Consider the following 26,931-nt stretch of genomic DNA (forward strand, 5'->3'; position numbering starts at 1 on the left):
ATTTCTGTAGGCATTATACAATCTAATTGGATAGTTGGGATAATGACTACTGTGGGGCCAGAGGCATAGACATTTTAGATCACAGACAGAATATAGATGAATATGGACGGCCAAACACTTAAGGAAAGCTAATTGGAATGGGAAGAGAACTCTATTACCAAATGCAACAGCTAGTTAGGTAGCATAGGAAAGCACTTGATCAAACATGAAAAAAAAACAGAGATGGATACTGAAGTGACACCTTGCACATTTTGGGCACTTGTTAAGTAAATATTGTACAGATGAATGGCGGCATCTCGGGATAAGTCAATCAAAGGAGCACAAATAAATTATTTGAATTAAATGGCATACTCTATTCTTCCATTTTGATCAACTGCCCCCCATGGAATTTTTACCTCTTAACACACTATATAATTTATTCATCTATTATATTTATGTTCTTATGACCCTCCCTGCACTCCTCCTCCAACTAAGCTCCATAAGTCAGGTATTTTTGTCTGTTCACTAACATATGTGCCAGGCACCTTGAATAGCAGAACAAATAATAGGTTCTCAAGAAATAGTTGTTATGTGAATTAATGAATTTACAGAGTTCTGTTTGCAAATCTCATTGGTAAGCACAGCAGAATTTACAAACATAGATGTGACACACTTCCAGTTACTAAGGTATTTAAGTCTAGAAAGGAATATCAAATTACTATAACATAAGGCAGAAAAACATAAGGGTTATCAAAATTATAGACATAAAGTATGGTATGGCAATGCTTCTCAACAGATGTGCTATGGGATATCGTGAGCTGTTCGGGAATTACAGGTGTGAGAAGATATTGATTTAGATTGCCTATTTTTAGCAATAAGTTTTTTTTTTTTCAGATTAGTCCTCCCATTTGAATACTCCTAGAATTGCTGAAATATATGGTCAATCCAGGTAACCTCTAGATTGAATTTAGTTTAAGGGATCTGGGGTAGTAGTATCACCAAGTGGTCAGAAAAGGCAAATATAAATTGTCTTTGGAAGAACATATCTTTATCCTAGGCATCAAACATTCATCACAAATAATATTTTAAGGACAATAAGCATGACATAACCTAGCATACTAGGATATAAGGTACTATGAATGAGAATTAAGAGAAACAAAAAAGAACAAAAACAGACCCACAGAAATTTCAATTATAGGAATAATCAACCACAGATTATAAAACAAATGTGCTTACTAAGTTAAAATAAATAAACATAAGCTTGAAAACACCTGCTTAAATTAGGAAACTCCAAAAAGTAAACTAATAGGTTTAAAAAATATATATCAAAAGAAATTCTAGAAATGAAAAAAAAGACAACTTAAAATCAAAACTTTACAAATAATTAAATAACAGGCTAGAAAAAAATGAAGAGAGAAATACTGAACTGAAGATTAAAAAATAATTTCCAAAATGTATAACTGAGAGGAAAAAAAAAATCAGAAAATCTGTAAAAGAGTTTATGATACCAGGAGAATAGGAAACAATGTTCTTTAGAGTTCTAGATGAAGATGAGACAGATTATAGGTGAGTCTATGTTTGGAAAAATAATGATTGAGAATTTTGCATAACTAATAGAGATACTGATCCTGTCTACACTTGGGACAACCTACCTCGTTTCTGCTTGCAAACATTTTCATTCCTTTACTCCAATGTGCTTTAAAATTATTTTCTATGTATGCCAAGACATGGAATGTGCTGGAAAATATTGTTTTGGGTCGGTGTTAACAATTTTTTTCGTTTAAAACTCAGATAGTAAATATTGTAGAATTTGTGGGCCATATATATGGTTTCTGTTGCAAAGACTCAATACCATGGTTGTAGGACAAAAGCAGCCACAAACAATACGTAAACAAATAGATGTCACTGTGTTCCAAAAAACTTTATTTACAAAAACGGATATCAGTCTGCATTTGTCCCACAGTCTGTAGGCTATAGTTTCCTAACCCTTACTTTAGAGGATCAAGGCATGGATTACAATTAAAAAACATGTTGTGCCATTTTACTCCCAGTATCAGCTTTCAGAATACATGTTGAAGGCATAATGCAATGTTTCTTGAACTTTATTGCTCACATTAATGGACATAATGAGTTGGTAATAATACTAGAGGTATGTACATGGACTATATCAGTTAAAAAGGGATAATTTATACACTAACAAAGCCAAAAATATACCTTTAGGAAACTAAATTCAATACCATAAAATTTATGATGAAATTCAAAACTTTCGAAAGAAAATTTAAAACATTTTATTTTGTTATTTTTTAAAGATTTATTCATTTGAGGGAGAGAAAGACAGAGAGACAGAGTGTGCAGGGTCGGCGGAAGAACAATGGAAGAGGGAGAGAGAGAATCCCAAGCAGACACCCAGCCCGACACAGGGCTCGATCCCAGGACCCTGAGATGATGACCCGAGCCCAAACCAAGAGTCAGATCCTCAACCAACTGAGCCATCCAGGTGACCAAGAAAATTTAAAACATTTTAAAGGAGGAAAAAGAAAATTTTTTCTGAAGAAAGCTAAAGCAAGGTCATTTTGAAATATAATGGAAGGAAACACGCAACTGTGGATATCAGAAAACTTCAAAAAGTAATGTACAGGGGCGGAGCAAGATGGCGGAGGAGTAGGAGACCTAGATTTCGTCTGGTCTCAGGAATTCAGCTGAATAGGGATCAAACCATTCTGAACACCTACGAACTCAACAGGAGATCGAAGAAGAGAGTAGCAACAACTCTGAACAGAGAAGCGACCACTTTCTGGAAGGTAGGACGTGTGGAGAAGTGAATCCGAGGCGATATTCGGGAGGATAGACAGCGGGGGGGGGGGGCCTCCGCCAGCCGCTTCTGGCAAGTGATAGAGCCGCGGAGCACAAAATCAGAACTTTTAGGAGTCGGCTCTGCTGAGGGACCTCGCTCCAGTGGCTAAGCGGGGGGTGGAACCCTCGTGGGACAGTGTGGTCTCAGGACCCTCGGGGTCACAGAAAAACCGGGGGTGCCTGGGTGCGGCAGAGCTCCCAGGTATCGGAGCGGGGAAGTCGGCTACAGAGACGGAGCCGAGGCGCGGGCTCTCAGCTCGGGGTTGCCATAAACTGTGATCCGCGGCCCAGTCGGGCCACTGCTCCTCCAGCAGGGACCCAACAAGCGGCAGAGCCGGGGAGACTCCCCTTTCTCCCCCGGGAGGAGAAGCGCGGGAACGCACCGCAGGGATCTGCTGGGTTTGGAGACTCCACACGGCGTCGGGTGCCAGAGATACAAACACTCGGTCACAGGCCGGGTAAGCACGGAGTGCGGCCGGAGACCGGGGACACGGGAGTGACTGCTTTTCTCTGGGGGCGCACTGAGGAGCGGGGCCCTGAGTTCTCGGCTCCTCCGGGCGGAGATTGGGAGGCCACCATTTTCGCCCTGGTCCTCCAAAGCTGTACCGAGAGCTTGTAGGGAACAAAAGCTCTTGAGAGCAAACCTGAACAGCTTGCTTAGACCAGACCGACAAGGGCGGGGCAATTCAGCCTCCGGCAAAGACATTTGGAAACCACGGCAACAGGCCCCTCCCCCAGAAGATCAGCACTAACAGCCAGCAAGCCAAGACCAAGTCTACCGATCAAGGAGAACGGGAGAACTCCAGCGCTAGGGGAATACTGCACATAGAATTCATGGCTTTTTTTTTTACCACGATTCATTAGTTCATCAAAGTTAATTTTTTTACCTGTTTTTTTTTTTAATTTTTTTTCCCTTTTTCAACCAACATCTTATCAATCCCTTTTTTTAAAAAAACATTTTTTATCTTTCATTTTTAGAGTCATATTTTATCCCTTCATAGCAGTTACCCTTATTTTTGGCATATATTTATAAGTTGTTCTCTCTTTAACTTTTGAGATACAGTTTCTTCTAACAGATCAAAATATACCCTAAATCACTAGTGTATGGCTTTGTTCTAGTCTCCTGCCTGACCACATTCTCTCCCTTTTTTCTTTTTTTATTTAAATCTTCTTTTTTCAAACAACTTATCTATTCCTTTTATAAAATCTTTTATAATTTTCATCTTTACAGTCATCTTCCATCCCTTCATTGTATCGACCCTTATTTTGTACATATATGTCTTTCTTCCTTTAAAATTTTAGGAGGCACTTTTTTCTAACAGACCAAAATACGCCCAAAATCTAGTGTGTGACACTGATCTATGCACTAGCCTGATCATATTTGATCATATTCTGCTTTTTTGTATTGTTCTGTTTTTGTTTTTATCCTTTTTTTCTTTTTTTTTTCTCTTTCTTTATTCTTTCTTTCCCTTTCTTTTCCCCTGGTTTCAGGTCTTTTCTGATTTGTATACAGTATATTTGCTGGGGACGTTGTTAACCTGTTAGCATTTTGTTCTCTCATTCATCTATTCTCCTCTGGACAAAATGACAAGACGAAAAAAATCACCTCAGCAAAAAGAACAAGAGGTAGTACCGTCAGCCAGGGACCTACTCAATATGGACGTTAGTACGATGTTGGACCTAGAGTTCAGAATCATGACTTTAAAGATACTAGCTGGGCTTGAAAAAAGCATGGAAGTTATTAGAGAAACCCTTTCTGGAGAAAAAAAGAACTAAAATCTAACCAATTCGAAATCAAAAAGGCTATTGATGAGGTGCAATCAAAAATGGGGGCACTAACTGCTAGGATAAATGAGACAGAAGAGAGAATCAGTGATATAGAAGACCAAATAATGGAAAATAAAGAGGCTGAGACAAAGAGAGATAAACAACTACAGGACCACGAGGGCAGAATTCAAGAGATAAGTGATACGATGAGACAAAACATTAGAATAATTGGAATCCCAGAAGAAGAAGAAAGACAGAGAGGGGCAGAAGGTATATTGGAGCAAATAATAGCAGAGAACTTCCCTAATGTGAGGAAGGAAACAGGCATCAAAATCCAGGAGGCACAGAGAATCCCTCTCAAAATCAATAATAATAGGTCAACACCCCGACATCTAATAGTAAAACTTACGAGTCTCAGAGACAAAGAGAAAATCCTGAAAGCAGCTCGGGAGAAGAGATATGTAACATACAATGGTAGAAACATTAGATTGGCAACAGACCTATCCACAGAGACCTGGCAAGCCAGAAAGGATGGGCAAGATATCTTCAGAGCACTAAACGAGAAAAATATACAGCCAAGAATACTATATCCAGCTAGGCTGTCATTGAAAATAGAAGGAGAGATCAAAAGCTTCCAGGACAAATGAAAACTAAGGGAATTTGCAAACACAAAACCAGCCCTCCAAGAAATATTGAAAGGGGTCCTCTAAGCAAAGAGAGAGCCTAAAAGCAGCATAGATCAGAAAGGAACAGACAATATACAGTAACAGTCACCTTACAGGCAATACAATGGCACTAAATTCATACCTTTCAATAGTTACCCTGAATGTAAATGGGCTAAATGCACCAATCAAAAGATATAGGCTGTCAGATTGGATTCAAAAACAATACCCATCGGGCGCCTGGGTGGCTCAGTTGGTTAAGCGACTGCCTTCGGCTCAGGTCATGATCCTGGAGTCCCAGGATCAAGTCCCGCATCGGGCTCCCTGCTCAGCAGGGAGTCTGCTTCTCCCTCTGACCCTCTCCCCTCTCGTGCTCTCTATCTCTCATTCTCTCTCTCTCAAATAAATAAAATCTTTAAAAAAAACAAAAACAAAAACAAAAACAAGACCCATCAATATGCTGTTGCAAGAGACTCATTTTAGATCCAAAGACACCCCCAGATTGAAAGTGAGGGGGTGGAAAATCATTTACCATGCTAATGGACCCCAAAAGAAAGCTGGGGTGGCAATCCTTATATCAGACAAATTAGATTTTCAAACAAAGACTGTAATAAGAGATGAGGAAGGACACTATATCCTACTTAAATGGTCTATCCAACAAGAAGATCTAACAATTGTAAATATCTATGCCCCTAACATGGGAGCAGCCAATTATATAAGGCAATTAATAACAAAAGCGAAGAAACACATTGACAACAATACAATAATAGTGGGGGACTTTAACACCCCCCTGACTGAAATGGACAGATCATCTAAGCAAAAGATCAACAAGGAAATAAAGACTTTAAATGACACACTGGACCAAATGGACTTCACAGACATATTCAGAACATTCCATCCCAAAGCAATGGAATACACATTCTTCTCTAGTGCCCATGGAACATTCTCTAGAATTGATCACATCCTAGGTCACAAATCAGGTCTCAACTGGTACCAAAAGATTGGGATCATTCCCTGCATGTTTTCAGACCACATTGCTTTGAAACTAGAACTCAATCACAAGAGCAAGTTGGAAAGAACTCAAATACATGGAGGCTAAAGAGCATCCTACGAAAGAATGAATGGGTCAACCAGGAAATTAAAGAAGAATTAAAAAAATTCATGGAAACCAATGAAAATGAAAACACAACTGTTCCAAATCTTTGGGATACAGCAAAGGCAGTCCTGAGAGGAAAGTATATAGCAATACAAGCCTTTCTCAAGAAACAAGAAAGGTCTCAAATACACAACCTAACCCTACACCTAGAGGAGCTGGAGAAAGAACAGCAAATAAAGCCTAAACCCAGCAGGAGAAGAGAAATAATAAAGATCAGAGCAGAAATCAATGAAATAGAAACCAAAAGAACAGTAGAACAGATCAATGAAATTAGGAGCTTGTTCTTTGAAAGAATTAACAAGATTGATAAACCCCTGGCCAGACTTATCAAAAAGAAAAGAGAAATGACCCAAATCAACAAAATCATGAAAGAAAGAGGAGAGATCACAACCAACACCAAAGAAATACAAACATATAAGATCATATTATCAGCAACTCTATGCCAGCAAATTAGATAACCTAGAAGAAATGTGTACATTCCTAGAGATGTATCAACGACCAAAATTGAACCAGGAAGAAATAGAAAACCTGACCAGACCTGTAGCCACTAAGAAAATTGAAGCAGTCATCATAAATCTCCCAAGAAACAAAAGCCCGGGGCCAGATGGCTTCCCAGGGGAATTCTATCAGACATTTAAAGAAGAATTAATACCTATTCTCCTGAAACTGTTCCAAAAAATAGAAATGGAAGGAAAACTTCCAAACTCATTTTATGAGGCCAGCATTACCTTGATCCCAAAACCAGACAAAGACCCCAACAAAAAGGAGAATTACAGACCAATATCCTTGATGAACATGGATGCAAAAATTCTCACCAAAATACTAGCCAATAGTATCCAACAGTACATTAAAAGGATTATTCACCATGACCAAGTGGGATTTATCCCTGGACTGCAAGGATGGTTCAACATCCGCAAATCAATCAACGTGATACAATACATTAACAAAAGAAAGAACAAGAATCATATGATCCTCTCAATAGATTCAGAAAAAGCATTTGACAAAGTACAGCATCCTTTCTTGATCAAAACTCTTCAGAGTATAGGGATAGAGGGTACATACCTCGATATCATAAAAGCCATCTATGAAAAACCTACAGCAAATATCATTCTCAATGGGGAAAAGCTGAGAGCTTTTCCCCTAAGGTCAGGAACGCGGCAGGGATGTCCACTCTCACCACTGCTATACAACATATTATTAGAAGTCCTAGCCACAGCAATCAGACAACAAAAAGAAATCAAAGGCATCCAAATCAGCAAAGAGGAAGTCAAACTCTCACTCTTTGCAGATGATATGATACTGTATGTGGAAAACCCAAAGACTCCACCCCAAAACTGCTAGAACTCATACAGGAATTCAGTAAGATAGTAGGATATGAAATCAATGCACAGAAATCAGTGGCATTCCTATACACCAACAATAAGACAGAAGAGAGACAAATCAAGGAGTCGATCCCATTTACAATTGCACCCAAAACCATAAGATACCTAGGAATAAATTTAACCAAAGAGGCAAAGGATCTGTACTCAGAAAACTGTAAAATACTCATGAAAGAAATTGAAGAAGACACAAAGAAATGGAAAAACGTTCCATGCTCATGGATTGGGAGAACCAACATTGTGAAGATGTCAATGCTACCTAGAGCAATCTAAACATTCAATGCAATCCCCATGAAAATACCATCCACTTTTTTCAAAGAAATGGAACAAATAATCCTAAAATTTGTATGGAACCAGAAGAGTCCCCGAATAGCCAGAGGAATGTTGAAAAAGAAAAGCAAAGCCGGTGGCATCACAATTCCAGACTTCCAGCTCTATTACAAAGCTGTCATCATCAAGACAGTATGGTACTGGCACAAAAATAGACACATCGATCAATGGAACAGAATCAAGAGCCCAGAAATGGACCCTCAACTCTGTGGTCAACTTATCTTTGACAAAGCAGAAAAGAATATCCAATGGCAAAAAGACAGTCTCTTCAACAAATGGTGTTGGGAAAATTGGACAGCCACATGCAGAAGAATGACACTGGACCATTTCCTTACACCATACACAAAAATAGACTCCAAATGGTTGAAAGACCTAAACGTGAGACAGGAGTCCATCAAAATCCTAAAGGACACCACAGGTAGCAACCTCTTCGACCTTAGCTGAGGCAACTTCTTCCTAGAAACATCGCCAAAGGCAAGGGAAGCAAGGGCAAAAATGAACTATTGGGATTTCATCAAGATAAAAAGCTTTTGCACAGCAAAAGGAACAGTCCACAAAACCAAAAGACAACCGACAGAATGGGAGAAAATATTTGTAAATGACATATCAGATAAAGGGCTAGTATCCAAAATCTATAAAAAAAACTTATCAAACTCAACACCCAAAGAACAAATAATCCAATCAAGAAATGGTCAGAAGACATGAACAGACATTTTTCCAAAGAAGACATCCAAATGGCCAACAGACACATGAAAAAGTGCTCAACATCGTTCGGCATCAGGGAAATCCAAATCAAAACCTCAATGAGATACCACCTCACACCAGTCAGAATGGCTAAAATTAACAAGTCAGGAAACGACAGATGTTGCCGGGGATGTGGAGAAAGGGGAACCCTCCTACACTGTTGGTGGGAATGCAAGCTGGTGCAGCCACTCTGGAAAACAGTATGGAGGTTCCTCAAACAGTTGAAAATAGAGCTACCATACGATCCAGCAATTGCACTACTGGGTATTTACCACAAAGATACAAATGTAGGGATCCGAAGGGGTACGTGCACCCCAATGTTTATAGCAGCAATGTCCACAATAGCCAAACTGTGGAAAGAGCCAAGATGTCCATCGACAGATGAATGGATAAAGAAGAGGTGGTATATATACACAGTGGAATATTATGTAGCCATCAAAATGAATGAGATCTTGCCATTTGCAACAATGTGGCTGGAACTGGAGGGTCTTATGCTGAGTGAAATAAGTCAATCAGAGAAAGACATGTATCATATGACCTCACTGATATGAGGAATTCTTAATCTCAGGAAACAAACTGAGGATTGCTGGAGTGGTGGGGGGTGGGAGGGATGGGGTGGCTGGGTGATAGACATTGGGGAGGGTATGTGCTATGGTGAGCACTGTGAATTGTGCAAGACTGTTGAGTCACAGATCTGTACTTCTGCGACAAATAATGCAACATATGTTAAGAAAAAAGACAAAAAAGAAAATAGCAGGAGGGGAAGAATGAGGGGGAGTAAATCATAGGCGGAGACGAACCATGAGAGACAATGGACTCTGAAAAACAAACTGAGGGTTCTAGAGGGGAGGTGGGTGGGGAGATGGGTTAGCCTGGTGATGGGTATTCAAGGGGGCACGTTCTGCATGGAGCATTGGGTGTTATGCACAAACAATGAATCATGGAACACTACATCAAAAACTAATGATGTAATATATGATGATTAACATAACAATAAAAAATAATGTACAGTCTAAGACAGAAAAATAAAAGTAAAGAAAGCTCCATTTAGTTTCCTACCAAGATCTTTGTCTTGCTATTTTCTCAAATTATTATGGTTTTTCTATTGATTTTGTAGTATTTTTAAAAACGCACAGATTTTTGCAAACAAAAGCAACATTTTATCAATGATAAATCTGAAAACAAATAACTGTTAAGAATTTGGGTGTGATTATTTTTGACCCATGATACAATATTTGTTATTGGAGATTGGCCAATTTTAATTTACAAGGACTAAGTATTTTGATAATGTAAAAGTCTGATATTCTCATTTCTGTTAGTGTGAGTATAATGAAAGGAAATAAAGCATAATAACATAGTTTGATATTATTTAAGAATTGATCACTGAATGGATAGTGGGAAATTCCCATGGAATCCTGACATCTTAATTGCTTCTGCAGTTAGATCCATATGGGCTCTGAATATACCTACTGAGACAAAATTATAGTAAATGCCAGTCAGAAAGAGTTATTTATTTCTTACCACTCACTACAGAAGGGCAAACATGACCTTAGAGACTATCCAGTAAAAATGAACATGTTGACACCTAGGACATATATTGGACATATTAGAAGTTGCGCATAATAATGTTAATTTGGAAGGCTGAATAACCATATGTTTATAATATAATCACATAATTTATTTCCAAAGTACTTACTACCATGATGTACTCCATTACAGTTTAACATATTTTAAAGATTTTTTTATTTTATTTATTTGAGAGAGTGTGTGCATACAAAAGTGGGGGGAGGGGCAGAGGGAGAGGATCACTAAGAAATTCTAGAAATAGTGATCTATTGGAATCATGGCTATATGTATGCTGAATATTTTGAAGAGAGACTTCCTTTTTTCACTGCTGTTCAAGAAAAGATTTCAGTTAGGTAATTGCAGGTCTGTAAAGATGCTTCCATATGTCCTCTAAAACAAGAGGACCATCATATTACTGTTTTGCATAGCTGTTCTTTGTCTACTTTCTTTCTTAACTATTGTGTAAATTAAGTCTCCAACTAGATCTCTCCCTTGTTCTTTCAAGTTCTGTCCATATCAATTTGCGGAGTCTGACAGTGTGAATGAGGCCTTATGTTAGAGCTTTATCATTTGGTTATCACTTGGAGGGGAAAGGTTGGTTTCCCAATGAGAGTAATGCTTTGTATAATTGTGTCAAACTTCTAAAAGCTAATAGATCTTTTCTTTTTAAGTTATGACATCATGTCTCCATAATGGCATAAGTAGGTCAGTCACCTAAAGGGCAAAGAAAAAGATGGTAACCCCTCTAGAGTGATGGCATGAGGCCAGAGTGTTAGTTTTATATTTTTAGGAATCATATTGTCAGGTAAATGAAATGGTGACTTCTAATATAAATGACAAAAGAGAGGGAAAAGTCCTGGGGATGAAGAAATAGAAGCTAAATAGATAATAGAAGCAAAGGAGAGGAATCACTTCAGTTCAATTACTTAACTTTGAGATAAAACAAGCCAGTATCAGTCTCAGTCAAAATGTGACTATTGCTACTCCCAACTGCAATAAATCAATTTGAAATGTAGAAAAATGGAAAGCCCATTAAAAGTTTCTGTTTTCAACCACAAGGAGGCACATAAGTTATAAATGGATTGATAAAACTGTTCAGCATAGTTACAAAATTATAATTAAAATTCACATGATTGACACTCTGAAACATTTTCTGAAAACAAACATGATCCTTCACAGACCTGATAGCATCAGATGGTGTTACTCAGACCCATGGAGAAAGACCACAGGTTAATTAAAAGACCACAGGTTAATTACGGGTTTTCCAGGAAATGTAGTCATCACACATGATCTAATACTCAAAATCTAAATTTAGAGTATCTCAAAGAATGTGCAAACTATTATCCTAATGATAACTTTGTTAGCTATATTAAAAGAAAACATTTAAACATTTAAAAAGAAACACTTCTCTTAACCAAAAAAGCCTATTTCTGAAGTGAGAAAGTACTTTCAATTTATTACATGGGTCACCCATAATGAAACATTTTCTGCATCCTGTCAGTTAGTTAGCCAAAGCAAGATAAAAATATGTTTTGAAATTGTCTAAAATTATTTTATTCTGATTGGTTTGAATAAAATAAAATGAAATAAAATATCTTTGATTGGGATTATCAGGGTAACAGATTATCATTAGAAATAAAATTGACCATTTATAATGGACCTCAGTATTGTACCAAGCTGAAGCATTTTCCCTTTAAACTTCCAATGTTAGGTCTAATTGTTGCTGGAACTAATAAGATGAAACATAAATGGAAATAATTCTTAAAGAGAAACAGTACCTGAGAAATATGCAAATATTTATTGTTGTGCAAAACTAACCAGTTGAAGTACTTATTGAATATATACTGTGCGCAGGTGTCCTAGGCATTAAGAGTGCAGTGATGAACAAGAAAGATAAATTATCTCTCTCGTGGCATTTACTTCCTAGTGGGGGAGACAGACAATAAGCAAACAAAAATAAATAAGGAAGTAGGAATGCATGCTGTGAAGAATATAAAATCAGGTGATAGAATAAGAGAGTAACACTTTCGACTGGATGGTCAGAGACAACCTCAAGAAGGAATATACAAGGAGGGACACAGAAGCACAGTTCATTTCATTAAATAAGTTGAAAATCACCTCAACGCCATCAATATTAGGAATACTAGATCAATTATTATATATCTATATAATGTAGTACATACAAGAAAGTGTAACATATGTAGTACAGTTTTAAAGTTTCCACAACATATTGTGGAATTAAAAATTGAGGATGCCAGTGTTACATACTGTATGATATTATTTATGTAACAATAGTATTAATTTCTATGGCTGCATACATATGTCAATGCATAAGTGGATACCTGAAATTATACATAACAAAATGTAAATCTCCCTTGGGGAGATGAGTGGATGTAGACACCCAAGTTGGTAATGATTAATGGGGACTTTTGCCTTAGCAGTTATGTTTTAAAGTTTTATAAGTAAAAGATACTCAGATATTAATTTTATAATAAAAATAATTAAAAAATTAAAAGTAAGGCAATTTGATGTTGCCAGAGGGGAGGGAAATATGGGGTGGACAAAATGAGTGAAGGAGGTCAAAAGGTAGAAACTTCCCGTTATACAATAAACAGGCCATGGGGATATAATTGAGAACATAGTGATTATAGTTAATACTGTGTTGCATATTTGACTGTTGCTAAGAGAGTAAATCATTAAAATTCTCATCACAAGAAAAAAAGTTGTAACTCTGTGTGGTGATGGATGTTAACTAGACTTATTGTGGTGATCATTTTGCAATATACAAATCACTGAGCCAAATATAATGTTATATATCAATTATACCTCAATGAAAAAGGTAAGACAATCTGATAACATAAACCAAAATTATTAGACAACTTCTAATTTCAACTTTATTATTGCAATCTTGAAAACATCATTTAAGTCAACTCTTTTCTGTACAAAAATTAGTAGCCATATCTATTCACTACTAACTATACTTAGAGCACTTATACTCAAAGTTGAAATCACTGCACTGGTAAAGCTATTATGTCTATATAAGAACATGATCAAAATAAAACAAACGTGAAGAAAATAAAGTTGTCTTAACCTTCATTGTTTAAAACTCACCCAGAAAAATAACTTAATGATAAAACACTCTGGTAAAAAGTGTGATGGGACAGAAGTTCTGTCAGTTTTGATTACTTTTCAGGTACATCAAGGAAACATGAACTACACTGATCTCTTCAAATAATCTCCTTTGAAAGGCAGCTAACCACACCTCTGACTGAATAGTTTTTTTCAAGGACAACTTAAAAGTTGACTTTTGTAAAGCTAAGACATGGGGGTGCTTGTTTGTTTTGTCATGGATAAGAATGATGTTTTAGCAGATGTTGGAGAGTGTGATTGATTCCCGAGATTAGTGCTAACCTTTAATTTCTAAATTAAAATTAAAACCTTAGACATTCTGTGAAAGGAAACCAAGAGAGTCACACAATAGGGGAATGCTGTTTCTTCTCATAGTATTCCTTTAACAGTTCCAAAGGTCTTTAGGAATAACTAACACTTCCCCTGTTTGGATTAACAATGAAGCACATTCTACCACTAAAAAGATAATAAAACTACATCCAAGTTGGTTATTATTCATGAAGATATGCAAGTAGCTATAATCAGGAGTTTAAGATGGCATATTTTTTTAAGTAGAAAATATTCAATTAGATTTTTGTAGAATTTCATTCTTCCCTTGGCTATATAAAGGACTAAACAGTGCCTCAGAACATACTCCTAGAGTCTTCTCTGGCTATTGGTAGAGAGCAAAGCTTGCAAAAATTTTTCTACCATGGATTTCTTTTTTTTTTTTTTAAGATTTTATTTTATTTACTTGACAGAGAGAGAGGATGCGAAAGAGGGAACACAAGCAGGGGGAGTGGGAGAGGGAGAAGCAGTCTTCCCGCCTAGCAGGGAGCCCGACATGGGGCTCAATCCCAGGACCCTGGGATCATGACCTGAGCTGAAGGCAGACGCTTAATGACTGAGCCACCCAGGCACCCCACTATCATGGATTTCTGTATTGTGTTTCAAAAAGAAAAAATAATGACATCAGTGAGGAAATCCAGGGCATGTTATCACCAGGGCAACGTGGATCCTCCACATGGCACTAAAATTCTTTGGAGAAGAGGATCCCTAGAATATCAGAAACTACAGCAAATAATATGCCCAATATTATTGATTCATCAGCCACCTAAATACTATAATGTAAACTCTATCAGTACCCTAGAAATAACCACATCCATTGGGTTTCTTCTTTACCTGGAATTCTAATTATGTCTTTCTTCTAGACTCTCCAGTACAGTTACTGGTGAGATGGAAATAACATAATAAAACCTCAGCTGTAGATCAGATTTAGGGTGAAGAACACTGGGGAAAATCTTAGAATACCTAGAACTCAACAACGTGGTACCCTATCTGACAGCACCCACATGGCGGTATTAGCCTTTGGGACTGATTGATGTTTATCTCCCCTCCATGCAAAACAAAACAAAAAAAAGGTTGTATAATCTGGAAATAAATGTACATAAGTATTTAAAATATAAGTGTCTAATTAACACTTAATCAGGATTTTTCTGCTCTGTGAGAACTTCCTTAAATCTCATAGAATTACTGATGAGACTAAGATGATTTTGATGAGATATATTGCAATTACTTGTACAAAGGAATGCCTTGAAGAATTATTAATCCTTATTTATTGCAATTGTTTTCCTTTGTCTTCATGAATTTATAAAATATATGAATAAGAAAATTAAATGTCACTCAATGTTTTTATAACAAAGCAGTTTGGAAGGGCCAGATAAATATCACATTACTCTGATAATAGATTCAAGGTCATGCAAGTAATGTATTGGCTAAATGACCATAGAGATTTCTATTTTATCCTGCAATGCTAAGCTGAATGACTAGGACAAAATGTTGCAATAGCATTTGAGCTTCTATGATTTTAAAATACCAGAGCATTTAAAAAATCCTCATGAAATTTGCATTGCAATGTGCCTTACATATTAGGTAGTGCAATCCTATCTTGGGACGTAATCTGATGGCATCATCACACACAAACACATTCATCATCCCGTCCTACAGATTCAAAAGGGAGAATGTTTTCTGAGTGTAACTCACATCCCACTAACTTATCATATTCCTGTTGACTAGCAGGAAGCTGAAATAACTTAATGTGCTTTGAATATTTAACCCAAAGTAATATAAGAAAACATCTGTCACTTACGTTTTTGAGTCATCCCATAACACACAATAGGGATTCAAAGTACCCTAAAAATAAGCAGAGAAAGAAGAAATGTCTCTTGAATACATACAACAAAAATGGAAGGTTTCTGTGAAATGCAAACAGAATGGCAGATTTCTTATCTTGCATTATGATACTTTCAAGATCCCATCTCTATTTTTTTTTGCATAAAAAATTTGTATGTCCTTTCTCAGACTTGTTGATGCATTTTATGAAATTCTCGTCATGAAAACAATACATTTATTACAAACGTCATAACCTATATTTAGTTTTTCTTTGAAAATTGAAAGTGAAGCTCTCATCTAGCACAAGGTCCATATTTTGATAATTTAGAAATTACCTAATTTCTAATAGATTTCATTTTTTTACCTGTAAAATATTAATTGCTGGATTATTTCTTTTCAGAAGACCAAAATATCTACAAAATGGAAATCACAGGGAAACATTCTGTATTATGCACAGGAACAAACACCACCACCACCCTCATTAGCCTCTAGTTGTCACCTTCCTCGGGGCAAGAGATGGTTGCATTAACTGTCCATTTCCAGAGAGTGTGTTGGATTGCAATAGCTTCTTCTTCTTCTTTTTTTTCTAAAAAGGTGTTCATTATTAATGGCTGTATTTTTTTAAAAGGAACATTTTATTCAAAAATGATGATGAATGTGGGCGCCTGGGTGGCTCAGTTGGTTAAGCGACTGCCTTCAGCTCAGGTCATGATCCTGGAGTCCCGGGATCGAGTCCTGCCTCAGGCTCCCTGCTCAGCGGGGAGTCTGCTTCTCCCTCTGACCCTCTTTCTTCTCGTGCTCTCTATCTCTCATTCTCTCTCTCTCAAATAAATAAATAAAATCTTTAAAAAAAAAATGATGATGAATGCAATAAAAATCGATGCACCTCACAGCATTCCCTTAAAGTATGAAGAATATAAATTTCATTAAAAGGGATTTTAAGTATAAATTTGTACCTGATATGCAAATTCCTCTGCCCCACCACGCTGCCTACCCCCTAGCAAGTCATTCATGGCTGCCCTCTTGGGGTGTATTTCACAATTAGCATGAACTAAACCAGATCCACTATTTAATAACCCCTTTGTATGTCTCCTTAATTATAATAATTACACCTATTGAGTGAAGATGGAGATGGAACCATAACATGGGATATTCTTTTGAATTTGGAAAGAAATATCAAGTTTAATCATTTCCTTCCTATAAACCTAATCTAAAGTGTAAAAACGCTAAAGTCCCAGTAGAGCTATTGTTATCTTTTAAAGACCATCTCATTCTTTTGAAATCGATTGAAAGAAAATGCAGATGTGGCCACATCTAGACCAAGGCAAAGTGTTTTGTTTTGTTTTTTTTTTTAAATAGTTCACAGACAATGTTACATTAGTTTCAGGTGTACAACATAGGGATTTGACAAGTTTATACATCATGGCTTGCAATATCTTCTTAATCAACAGATTATTTTTGTATAGAATCATGTCTATTGAAACTATGTAAAAAAAAGTGCCAAATTTTTATTCAGTTCAATAATTTTATATGTATGAGTGGCCACCCTGACCCTCAGGATGATGCAGTGAGGTTTCCATTATCTTGGGAAGTGCTTTCTGTTTTAAAGAGTACTAATTGTCTGTTTTCTTTCTGTCGGTCTGTCACATTCTTTGGACCTTATTTTGCCCTTTGAAACTAGCCTAATAATTCTTCCTTTACATGATTATCTTTAGATATCTACACATGCTATTCTACCCCTGGAGAGTCCTCTTCTTTAGTAAACGTACTCTATTGGTTTCAAGTTCTCTCATTCTCCACATTACTCATTTCCTAGAGCACATACTTTTTTTTTTTAAGATTTTATTTATTTATTTGACAGAGATAGAAATAGCGAGAGCAGGAACACAAGCAGCATGAGTGGGAGAGGGAGAGCGGGCTTCCCGCTGAGGAGGGAGCCCGATGTGGGACTCGATCCCAGGACCCTGGGATCATGACCTGAGCTGAAGGCAGACACTTAACGACTGAGCCAACCAGGCGCCCAAGAGCACATACTTTTGAGGTATGTTTAGGGAAACCATCCATATGTGTCCTGCCTGGGCAGAACAAAGTGGTGCTATTGCCCCTCCCCTGTAGGTGCCATATTCCTAATAATGCAAGCTAAGACTGTATCAGATATTTTGGGAGTCTCTTCCTCAGCTTGATTACTTATACACTGAAGTCTAGGAGAGACTTTTTGAATCCTGATTTTGACATCCCATACATTCACCATTGATTCAAAACTTTTTAATCTTTACAGGATTAAGAAACAAGCATGGTATCTATGTCCTCATCCAACCAAGTCATTAATAAAAATGATGACTAGGCCAAGGCAGATAAAAGTTACAATCCTGAAACAGGCTACTGGCTCTGTTCCATAGGTGGACATGCTCCCTCCATGACTGCCACCCCCCACCCCTCAGTCTTGTCTTAGTATATGATCACTGAGGTATATCTGGCAAAACAACCTCTTTAAAAGTCTAGGCAGGCTCTGTGTAAAATGTTGTCTTTCTAAGTGCTGTTTGCTGGATCTGTTCTAGCATTTCACTAGAAATAAACATTAAAAATAGTGATTCCAAAATTTGTGAAATCCACCCCAATTTTATTTTTCATTTTAATTAAGACATTTGACTAATCCCAATATTTTAACACCATTACCAAAAATCCCTCAAAGACTGCATACCCAAGGTATCTTTCTTCTTGTCAAATGCTCATACCTATAAACTATGCTCTTAGAGCATAAAGAGGCTCCTTCCCTGAAAAAGGTTATAGTCTTAAAGAGGTTGATGAGGAACACACATATGCAATATTTATATAACAACAAAGAGCCTTGTTTTTATAAGTGTCACTAGTCATACCATGTAAGGGAGAAATGAGGGGCATCATGGTTTGTGTTAGACCAAGTTTCATCAAGTAAGTGAGTGTTAATGAGGTTCTACATGAGGTCTAGATCTGGGGAGGGTCATAGAAGGAGATGGTGCTTCAAACTGTTTTCTTTCCTTTTTTTCCCCCAGATAGTTTTCTTCCTCTGTCCCATGAGAACCTATCTGGTTTTAGCTGAAATTTTCATTCAATCTGTGACTTTCTAAGAAATCCTTAGCATAACTACAATGTTGCATCATAAAGCTATACTACATTTTATCAGGGGATTTGTTCAAAAGACCTCAGAACACTTTGTAGAGAATACATTATCCTTGAAATATCACAATGAGGGGTATGGGAGTATATATTTCATGAATATAGAAACTAATTATGGGTGAAGAACCTGAGATAGTAGTTCTTCTGAATCTAGTTCACTTCTTTTAGTAATGTATGAGTTAGATAAAGTTAAATCTCTATATAAACCAATATAGGATACTGATTATAGGATTAATATTTCATATTCAGAATTCATAACAGGTTACAACAGAAAATAATATTATAAGAGAAATATAATATGACCTTAATTGTTTGGATATCTTTCCTTTTTAATGTCCTGAAGAAAGTGATTTCCACTTTCAGATAAAAGTATAAAGGTGAGAAATGCTTATTCTACCCTTAATCCATGCCATTGTTAACCTTAGTTTTATCTTCTACCTTCTTCACCCCTCATCTCTTGGATCTTATCTCATACTTCTCTCTCTTCTTGTCCTTGTGAAAATTTAAAAAGCGTCCATGTGAGAATTATTATAGGTCCCAAAATGCACCACTCAATCTTGTGTTTCACTATGCATTCTGGAACCTACACGACAGACAGACACCCCTCTGTGAGCGTTCATTCTAGTGCAGTTACCAACATGTAAGTCTGTGAGCTGAGGTCAATTATTTAAATATTTGAAGTTTAGAAAAATAAGCAGAACAAACAAATTTGAGGAATCTTAGTATCTGGATAGACCAATTGCTTAAGGAAAAAGAACGTGCAATGGGAAACATAAAGCAAACATCAATGATGAATGAATCCTAAACATGGAAAAAAAAAAACTGGCTAAAAGGTTCTGCTGGGAAACCACTTGTAAAATATTTGTTATAATTTTTAGATACTTTTCTCAAAGGTGCTCTGCTACAAGATCTGTTATGAGGAATTTACAGGAAATCGATAACAGGAAATGGTGAGCCCAACAGACAGTAACAAAACATAATCACAGGAACAAGAGGAAAATAGGCGAGCTGTGCACTAGCCTATAGAAGTAGATTTAAGAAATGCATTAAACTAAGGAAGCAAACAATTCTCAACCAAATGAGACAAGTGTGCTTAACAAAATTCATTTACAAAGCTGTCAATCTCATTGACACTTAAAATATTAAAATTGCATATACTGAAAACTTTTCGAAAGTATACTCTTTTCTTGAAAAACACATTTTTGGTAAAACAAGCAAACAAAGAAACAACAACAAAAAACTGTCTCTCTTGACCCCATTCAAAACAGAATAGTTGAACTCAAGTTAAATATTTCTACTCACCTGATTTTAAGGCATTTAAAACATGTAGCATGACCCAAATTTCCTCATTACCATTGTTTAACACACAACTTCCAAGTTTCTTTAATAGTCTTCGCTGTTTTTTACTTTACTTCATTTACTTCTCTCCTGTTTCCACATCAACAAACCAATATGCCTATTTAACAGTATATCACCGGCTTTGTCAATGTATTTCTATGGGTGGTTCTCTCTTTTCCTTTGGTCTGCGTAACTTTTTTTTTTTTTCTAATAGAATAGGGGATTTGGACATCCTTTCTAGTTCTAGCCCACAGTGATTCTTGAATGACATTCATAAGTGAATTCCTTTTCTTCTTTCAAAACTGTCTTCCAAGTAGTTTTTTTTCCCGCTATAGAATATCCTAAATACATCTACCTATGGTAAATTACTCTTACTATGGTAAATTTCATTTAGTCATTCATACAAAAATCACTTAGTAAACACCTATTACATTCCAGGTACCCTTTGAAGCACTGAGGATACAGCAGTGAACAAAACAAAATTTTTGCTTCATAGACTTAACTATAGTGAAGGAGGCAGAGAGAGAGACAAATAACATAAACACATAAATATATAATATGCTGGATGGTAATCTGTGCTATGATGGTAATCTGTGCTATGTGTAAATCACAATGACAGGAAAGACTGGGAAGTGAGTGAGTTGCAATTTTATATGCTTGGAGGCCTTCACCAATAAGATGATATTTGAGCAGAGATCTGAAGGAAGTTGATCACAGAAAAGATAACAGTAAAGTCACAGTAAAAATGAATGAAGACCAAGTTTCTTTATTTTTTCTTTGGTGTTATTCATTTCTGAGTAAATTCAATCCACATGCTATGCTTATTACACTCTTGCTATCTTAGCGTTTTCCAGTGATTTTCTTTGGACCTACTCTAGAATCAACTGGGATGCTTATTAAAAATTTAGAGTCCTTGGCTCCACAAATTTTGAGATTGGGGCTATTCCTAGGAATGTGCATTTTAATTATTACTGCCTCCACCCAACACAGTTTCTATCCACATCAAATCTGAAGAAATGCTTCTCAAGACACACACAACAGAAATTAATTGGTTTCTTTACCCTGTTCTTCTTCAAACTTTCAAATGTTTAGTGCTCATATGCCATAGCAACTTCCAAGTCTGGAAACATTTTAACTTTCTTTTACCTTTCATATTCCTCTTAAAACAATATATCCTCTTGTCTATAGAGACAAAGCAAGCAAACAGAGGAGGCATCTAAGGGCATGAAGAAGGGCAGTGACTTCATCAGAAGTCTATCAACATTTCCAGTTTTCTGACTTAGATGTTCCAGGATGACTCCCTCTGTCACATCTTCTAGTGCATTGCACATTGACTTCTTGAATGCAGATGGGAGGAAGATTGTTCAATGGACACTTCACTTTCTTTAATTTTCAGAATTTTAGACATAAAGGCATTGCATTAAAAATATGTGGGTTTTGCTAAGCTTATGTTCCCTTTCTTTCCCCACTAAAGCTTAATTGTAGTTATATAGCTGCACAAATAGATTTTGGGAATCCCTTGAGAACATTTCCAAAATGATTGACCTGACCCACAAAAGACTATTTTATATCTTGCATATAATTCTAATACTACTTGAGAAAAGACACATTTAAAAAATCTAAGGAATGTATGCTAGGGGAGGTTAGATCTTGTGGATGTAAATTTTTCCATAGTCAAATCTATGAAAGGTCACTAAGAGCTGATCAGTGAGAGTACTTCTTTTAACATATAAACGGCTTCATAGTCCCTGAAAGTGTAATATACCACCCAAGGGTGGTATATTGAAAAAAGTGTATGAAACTCAACAAAAGAAAATGATCTGTTGAATGTTCTTCAAATCCTTTTTTAAAGTATGGGAAGTACCGTTCCATATTTTTGTATTTTTAAATGATACTTATAAACAACTAAATCTGGTTCTAACGCTCTCTCTTTTTTTCTTTTTTCTTCTTTTTTGAAAGGGTATGCAATACTGTGTTCTTACTTAATGGGAGAATGGATATAAAGGGATTTTTGGATAGATTCATGGGGGTTCTGTAGAAAGCATCACATTGAGAACCAGTCAATGTGGAGGAGAAGGAACTGGCTTTCACTAAGCAGACTGACATAAAGACCACTGAAGTGAGAAATGCAGAATATTGTTTTAACAGGATGAGTCGCATCCATGTTGCATAGCTTCTTGAGGAGTTGGCAGCTACTTAATTGGAACATAAAGAAACAGCATATATTTAATTCAGCTTCTGCTATGTGGTTACTCACTAGCCCACATTAACCAGATGACACTATTTTTGTGGATATGATAAGAGCTTGCTTCTCTAATTTCTGAGATATATCACTAACCTGAATGTACATTCAGTGAATACTGCCTATTTGACATATGGGAAATAGTAAAAAGTCAAACCACTATCAGGGATTATTTGTATGTGTGTTCTTCAAAGAAAATCATTGCCTCCATGTAGGTATCTTAGAGTGTCTTATCCATGTAGGATTATATGATTACATCATTTCCAACAATGTCTGCACAGGAGTCTGGTGCACCTTCCAAAAACACATGGGTTTTCTAGGGGCAGAAACTCTCCAAGTATTTGCTATGAGTTGGAGTGGCAAATAACTTTAAAAAAACAGTTAAATAACTAGATTTCATATAGATAACACATAACAGCTTAAGTCTTTTCCTTTTACAGCCAAGAGGATATTATAATGTATATTAATAATACTTTTATGGGATGTAGCAAAGGCAAGGGCAACAGTGGCATTTTGCACTGTTCCAGTCTATCAGCTGCCAGCAGAGAAGTTTTACTAAATTGCTGCAAAAGCACAACATATCTACAAATGCCAGAGTTGCCCTTGACGTCCAGCACCTGGTTCCACAGGGCCCTTCCTGTGGTGCCTCAGTGGTGCTGTCCTGTGGCATCCTCCGATTTTCCCTAACATCTCACAACCCCTTCACAAGAGCCATTCTCTCATGTCTGGTGATTCCTTTAATCAGGCTCCTAAAGTGCTGGTATGATAATCAGCAGGACAAAATTTAATCTCTAGTTGCTAATTATTCTTACTGAATACTATATCATCAGTATTATATTATGTCTGATTCAAAATGGCACTATTAATGTTTACATATATATTATCTTCAGAATCTAAAATTAATTTTGCAATGTTCCAATGCAGGGTTATTAGTTTTCTACAGCTGCTGTAACAGATTACCATAAACAGCAGCACAGAACAACATAAATTTACTATTTCACAGTTTCTGTAGGTCAGAAGTCTGGTGAGCTCAGCTGGATCTCTTGCTCAAGATTTTGACAAGGCTGAAATCAAAGTATTGGCAGGATTACACTACTTCCTGGAGGATCTAAGGATAAATCCATATTCAGGCTCATTCAGGTTTCAGCAAAATTCCTTGCAGTTGTAGGACTAAGGTCCACATTTCCTCCCTGGTTGGCAACCATGGGTTGTTTTCAGCTTTTAGAGGCTGCCTATAGCCCTTGCTCGAGGCCCTCTTCTTTCATCATCAAAGTTAGCTATGGTAGTTGACTCTATTGTTGTATTTCTGACCACAGCCACAGGGAAAAGTTACCCACTTTTAATGGTTCGGGTGATTAAATTGGACCGACCCAGATAATCCAAGATAATTTCCCCATCTCAATGTCCTTACCCTTAATCCACATCTGCAAAGTCCCTTTTGACATGAATACAATAGGTTCTGGAGATTAGGACATGGGCATTTTGGGGGGATGGGAGCATGAGTTTGTGTACCATATAGGGGTTGACTAACTCCATACCCTAGAATCCAAATCTGGCAACCTAGTTTTGTAAATAAAATTTCATTGCAGAGCCACACCCCTCAGTTTATATAGCGTCTGGTTGCTTTCATGCTCCAACAGCAGAACTGAGTAGACGGGAGAGAGGCCATTATGGCTCATAAGTCTAAAAATATTTGCTATGTGATTCCTAAGAAAAAAGTTTGCTGATGGCTGCTCCAAAAATAGCGTACTTATTCTAAAATCTTTTTGAAAAATGTTAACTATGTATTATGAATCAAAATAAACTGATTTTGGAATGTAAGTGGGAAGGTTGCTTACTTAAACTGAGGAATTTAGGATATAACAAAACAACAAGAACAACAACAACAAAAACCCCAAAAAACAAAGCCAAGCGTACCTAGGGAACAGCTTCTATCTCAATTTCTGCTGATGGCAGAGCCATCAATCTGCTTGTCTAGTTAACATTTCAAGACTTTTCCATAAAAGTTACCAAGAGCTTTAAGCAGGGGGAAAAAGAAATCAGAAACATCTTCCAAATGGACAAAAGCTAGGGTAGAAAAGTAATTCAAAAAGTAAAGGGATACAAACAGCCCTTCATAGAAATTATAGATGCATAGACTGAACTTCCTTAAGGTTTGCCAAGTGATTTTTAATTCCTCAGGTTGTTATCAGTAATTGATATTCATCAAAATACCTACCGATGAGTGTTGAAATCTCTTCATTGTTTCTCGTGCTTATCTAACGGTAACAAGCATATTCATTATAGTCTTCCATTGTGTTTTCAGCTATGATTTACAAAGGCTGTGGCTCATGATTAATTTTAGTTTATACACTAACACAAACTCCTTTGTTTGTTAGCTTGATCCTGTTAGTATGCAAACAAGTATGGCCAAGAAAACAAAACCTACAAGCCCAAATTCCCATGAGATTTTTTGTGAATACGACCAATTTGAGAACTACAAATAAACTTCCTGGATTTTTTTTTTCAATGCTTAAAGTCAGCAGTATCATATTACCTAGACCACCAGAGTCTACTCAGAGGAAGAAATAAAAAGAAAGGCAAGACTGCAGAGACTGCAGGCCAGCACAGTTCAATCTGTCTTTCCACTAGAAATGGAACTACATAAAATTATTCTTAAATTTGGAAAAAGAATGCATTTTCAGGCTAACAAAGTTGATACAGCATGAGCTAACTAAAATGCATTTATTTTCTTATTCTTTTAACTCATCTTTAAAGATGGAGATGTTATCCACCTTGGAAAGTCATAGCAGGCTCAGATCTGTCAGATCCAAGGCATCCTAATGCTGTGTGTGTGTGTGTGTGTGTGTGTGTGTGTGTGTGTGTGCATACATGCATATACGGTCATTCTACTATACTTACTTAGGACTCAATAATTATTTTCCATAAAATTAGTAACTTTCCTTATGCATTAGATAATCTGACATTATTGATAACCATAAATCTCGCACTGAAGAAAACTTAAGTAACACGAAAAGTCAAATTCTTTTTCTGGGAAAGCAAATTTGATATTTTTTTAAAAGCAAGCAATTGCTATGCCTAAGCACTAAGGACTATAGACCCCGACTCTATAGGTCATCACAATAAAGCCATAAGCCCCCCAAAACTGAACAAAGAATAGCATCTTAGTCATTAATGATTTATGAGCTGGGTAAAACTGCAATTGGCTTTGCTAAATACAATTTGGAATTTCAAGATTCCATATTCTACTACCTATTTCTACCAGTTCCCAAGGGCCCTATTATATTTAATATACTTTAAATGCTATTTGTTAAAAAGCTTTTTAAAAGAACACATTAGGAAATGTTAACAGGTTTTCCCTAGGCTCGCGATAACTATTAATTCTCATTCTTCATATTTTTCTACATGGCATATGAAACAGATATAATTTGAAGTCATTACTGTTTTCTGAGCTCAGGAAAGTGCAGCACATACTTTTGATATAAGAAAATAGGTGAAAGTAAACTTGATATTAGAAATATATCATATCTAAAATAGTTCAATTTTGAAGGCAAAAACAGTGATTTTATATATATATAGTTATAATAAAATTTCAGTTTGTTCTAATCAATTTCTATTTCCATATTTAAGATGTATCTTTTTTTCACATTTTAGCGGGGACCATTATATTTCACTATAGGCTAATTAAATGATCTCTTCAATGGAAAAACGCTAAAATCAATATACAAAGCATATTTTTATAAGACTGGTAATAAATACTAGGATACTCAACAAACCAGTTACATATCCCTTCCCTCAATGAGTAGTAGAGTATTTTACAAACTCTAATTTGGGTGATAAGTGTAAATACAACAAGCATTAGAAGTTCAAAACAGGAGAGCAAGAAGGGCTGTATTGTATGGATGAAGTGTGAAAATATTTATAAAAGAAATAAAGGGGAGAAATGAGGGATCCTGTCACCCAGAGAGCCTCCATCGTGTAGTTGTTAGGCTGGTGTCTGAGGGCAGCTGGGCACTGCAAGCAAGGGGATAGCAGAAGTGACTGGGAACACCTGGCAGCATTTTCTTCTCCAGCGTAAGCTTTTCTTCTTCCCCTCCTTCTCCCTCAGACCCCCTTTCAACAGATTTGTCTATATTCTTTTAAATGGAGGTCTTCTGGAGCGGAGATGATATTGTTTTGAAAATCTGGTCAACTCATTGGCTCAAAATATTGAAAGACAGAATTAGTTCTAAGTGACTTGTGGTAATTACCTCACCATTCTTATATTCTGACTTTCCCTGTCACTCTAAGTGTCTAGCTGGTGCTTAAATTAAAATGTATTGTTGATACACTCTGGTTTTCATAGGTAAAAAGTAATTTTCTGTACACGGGTTATCTCCTCTGTAAATCGGCTGACAGAATATCCCCGCAGAAGAGAAGTTTGACTCAAAGCTTAAATCTGTTCATTTCAAATAGTTTTACTGAATTAACATTAGTGGG

The 26,931-nt window shown here is 36.5% G+C and overlaps 1 protein-coding gene across 2 annotated transcripts in view; it reads right to left on the reverse strand.

Moving 5' to 3' along the window:
• The window catches only part of ADGRB3 (adhesion G protein-coupled receptor B3), a 723,536-nt gene that overhangs the window by 280,822 nt on the left and 415,783 nt on the right, over positions 1–26,931 (reverse strand). Inside the window, exons 15-16 of one of the 2 annotated variants that reach the window (XM_088024325.1) lie at positions 15,694–15,737; positions 9,060–9,082 (exon numbers count right to left, since the gene is read on the reverse strand). In XM_088024325.1, coding sequence (XP_087880451.1) covers positions 9,060–9,082; positions 15,694–15,737 — 67 coding nt within the window. The remainder of the gene's footprint in view (positions 1–9,059; positions 9,083–15,693; positions 15,738–26,931) is intronic. The other variant, XM_028097735.2, reaches the window with a different exon arrangement.

The sequence above is a fragment of the Eumetopias jubatus genome, unplaced genomic scaffold, assembly GCF_037043125.1.
Source record: "Eumetopias jubatus isolate StellerSeaLion01/CBP00866 unplaced genomic scaffold, mEumJub1_p1.0 scaffold_6, whole genome shotgun sequence".
Lineage (NCBI taxonomy): Eukaryota > Metazoa > Chordata > Mammalia > Carnivora > Otariidae > Eumetopias > Eumetopias jubatus.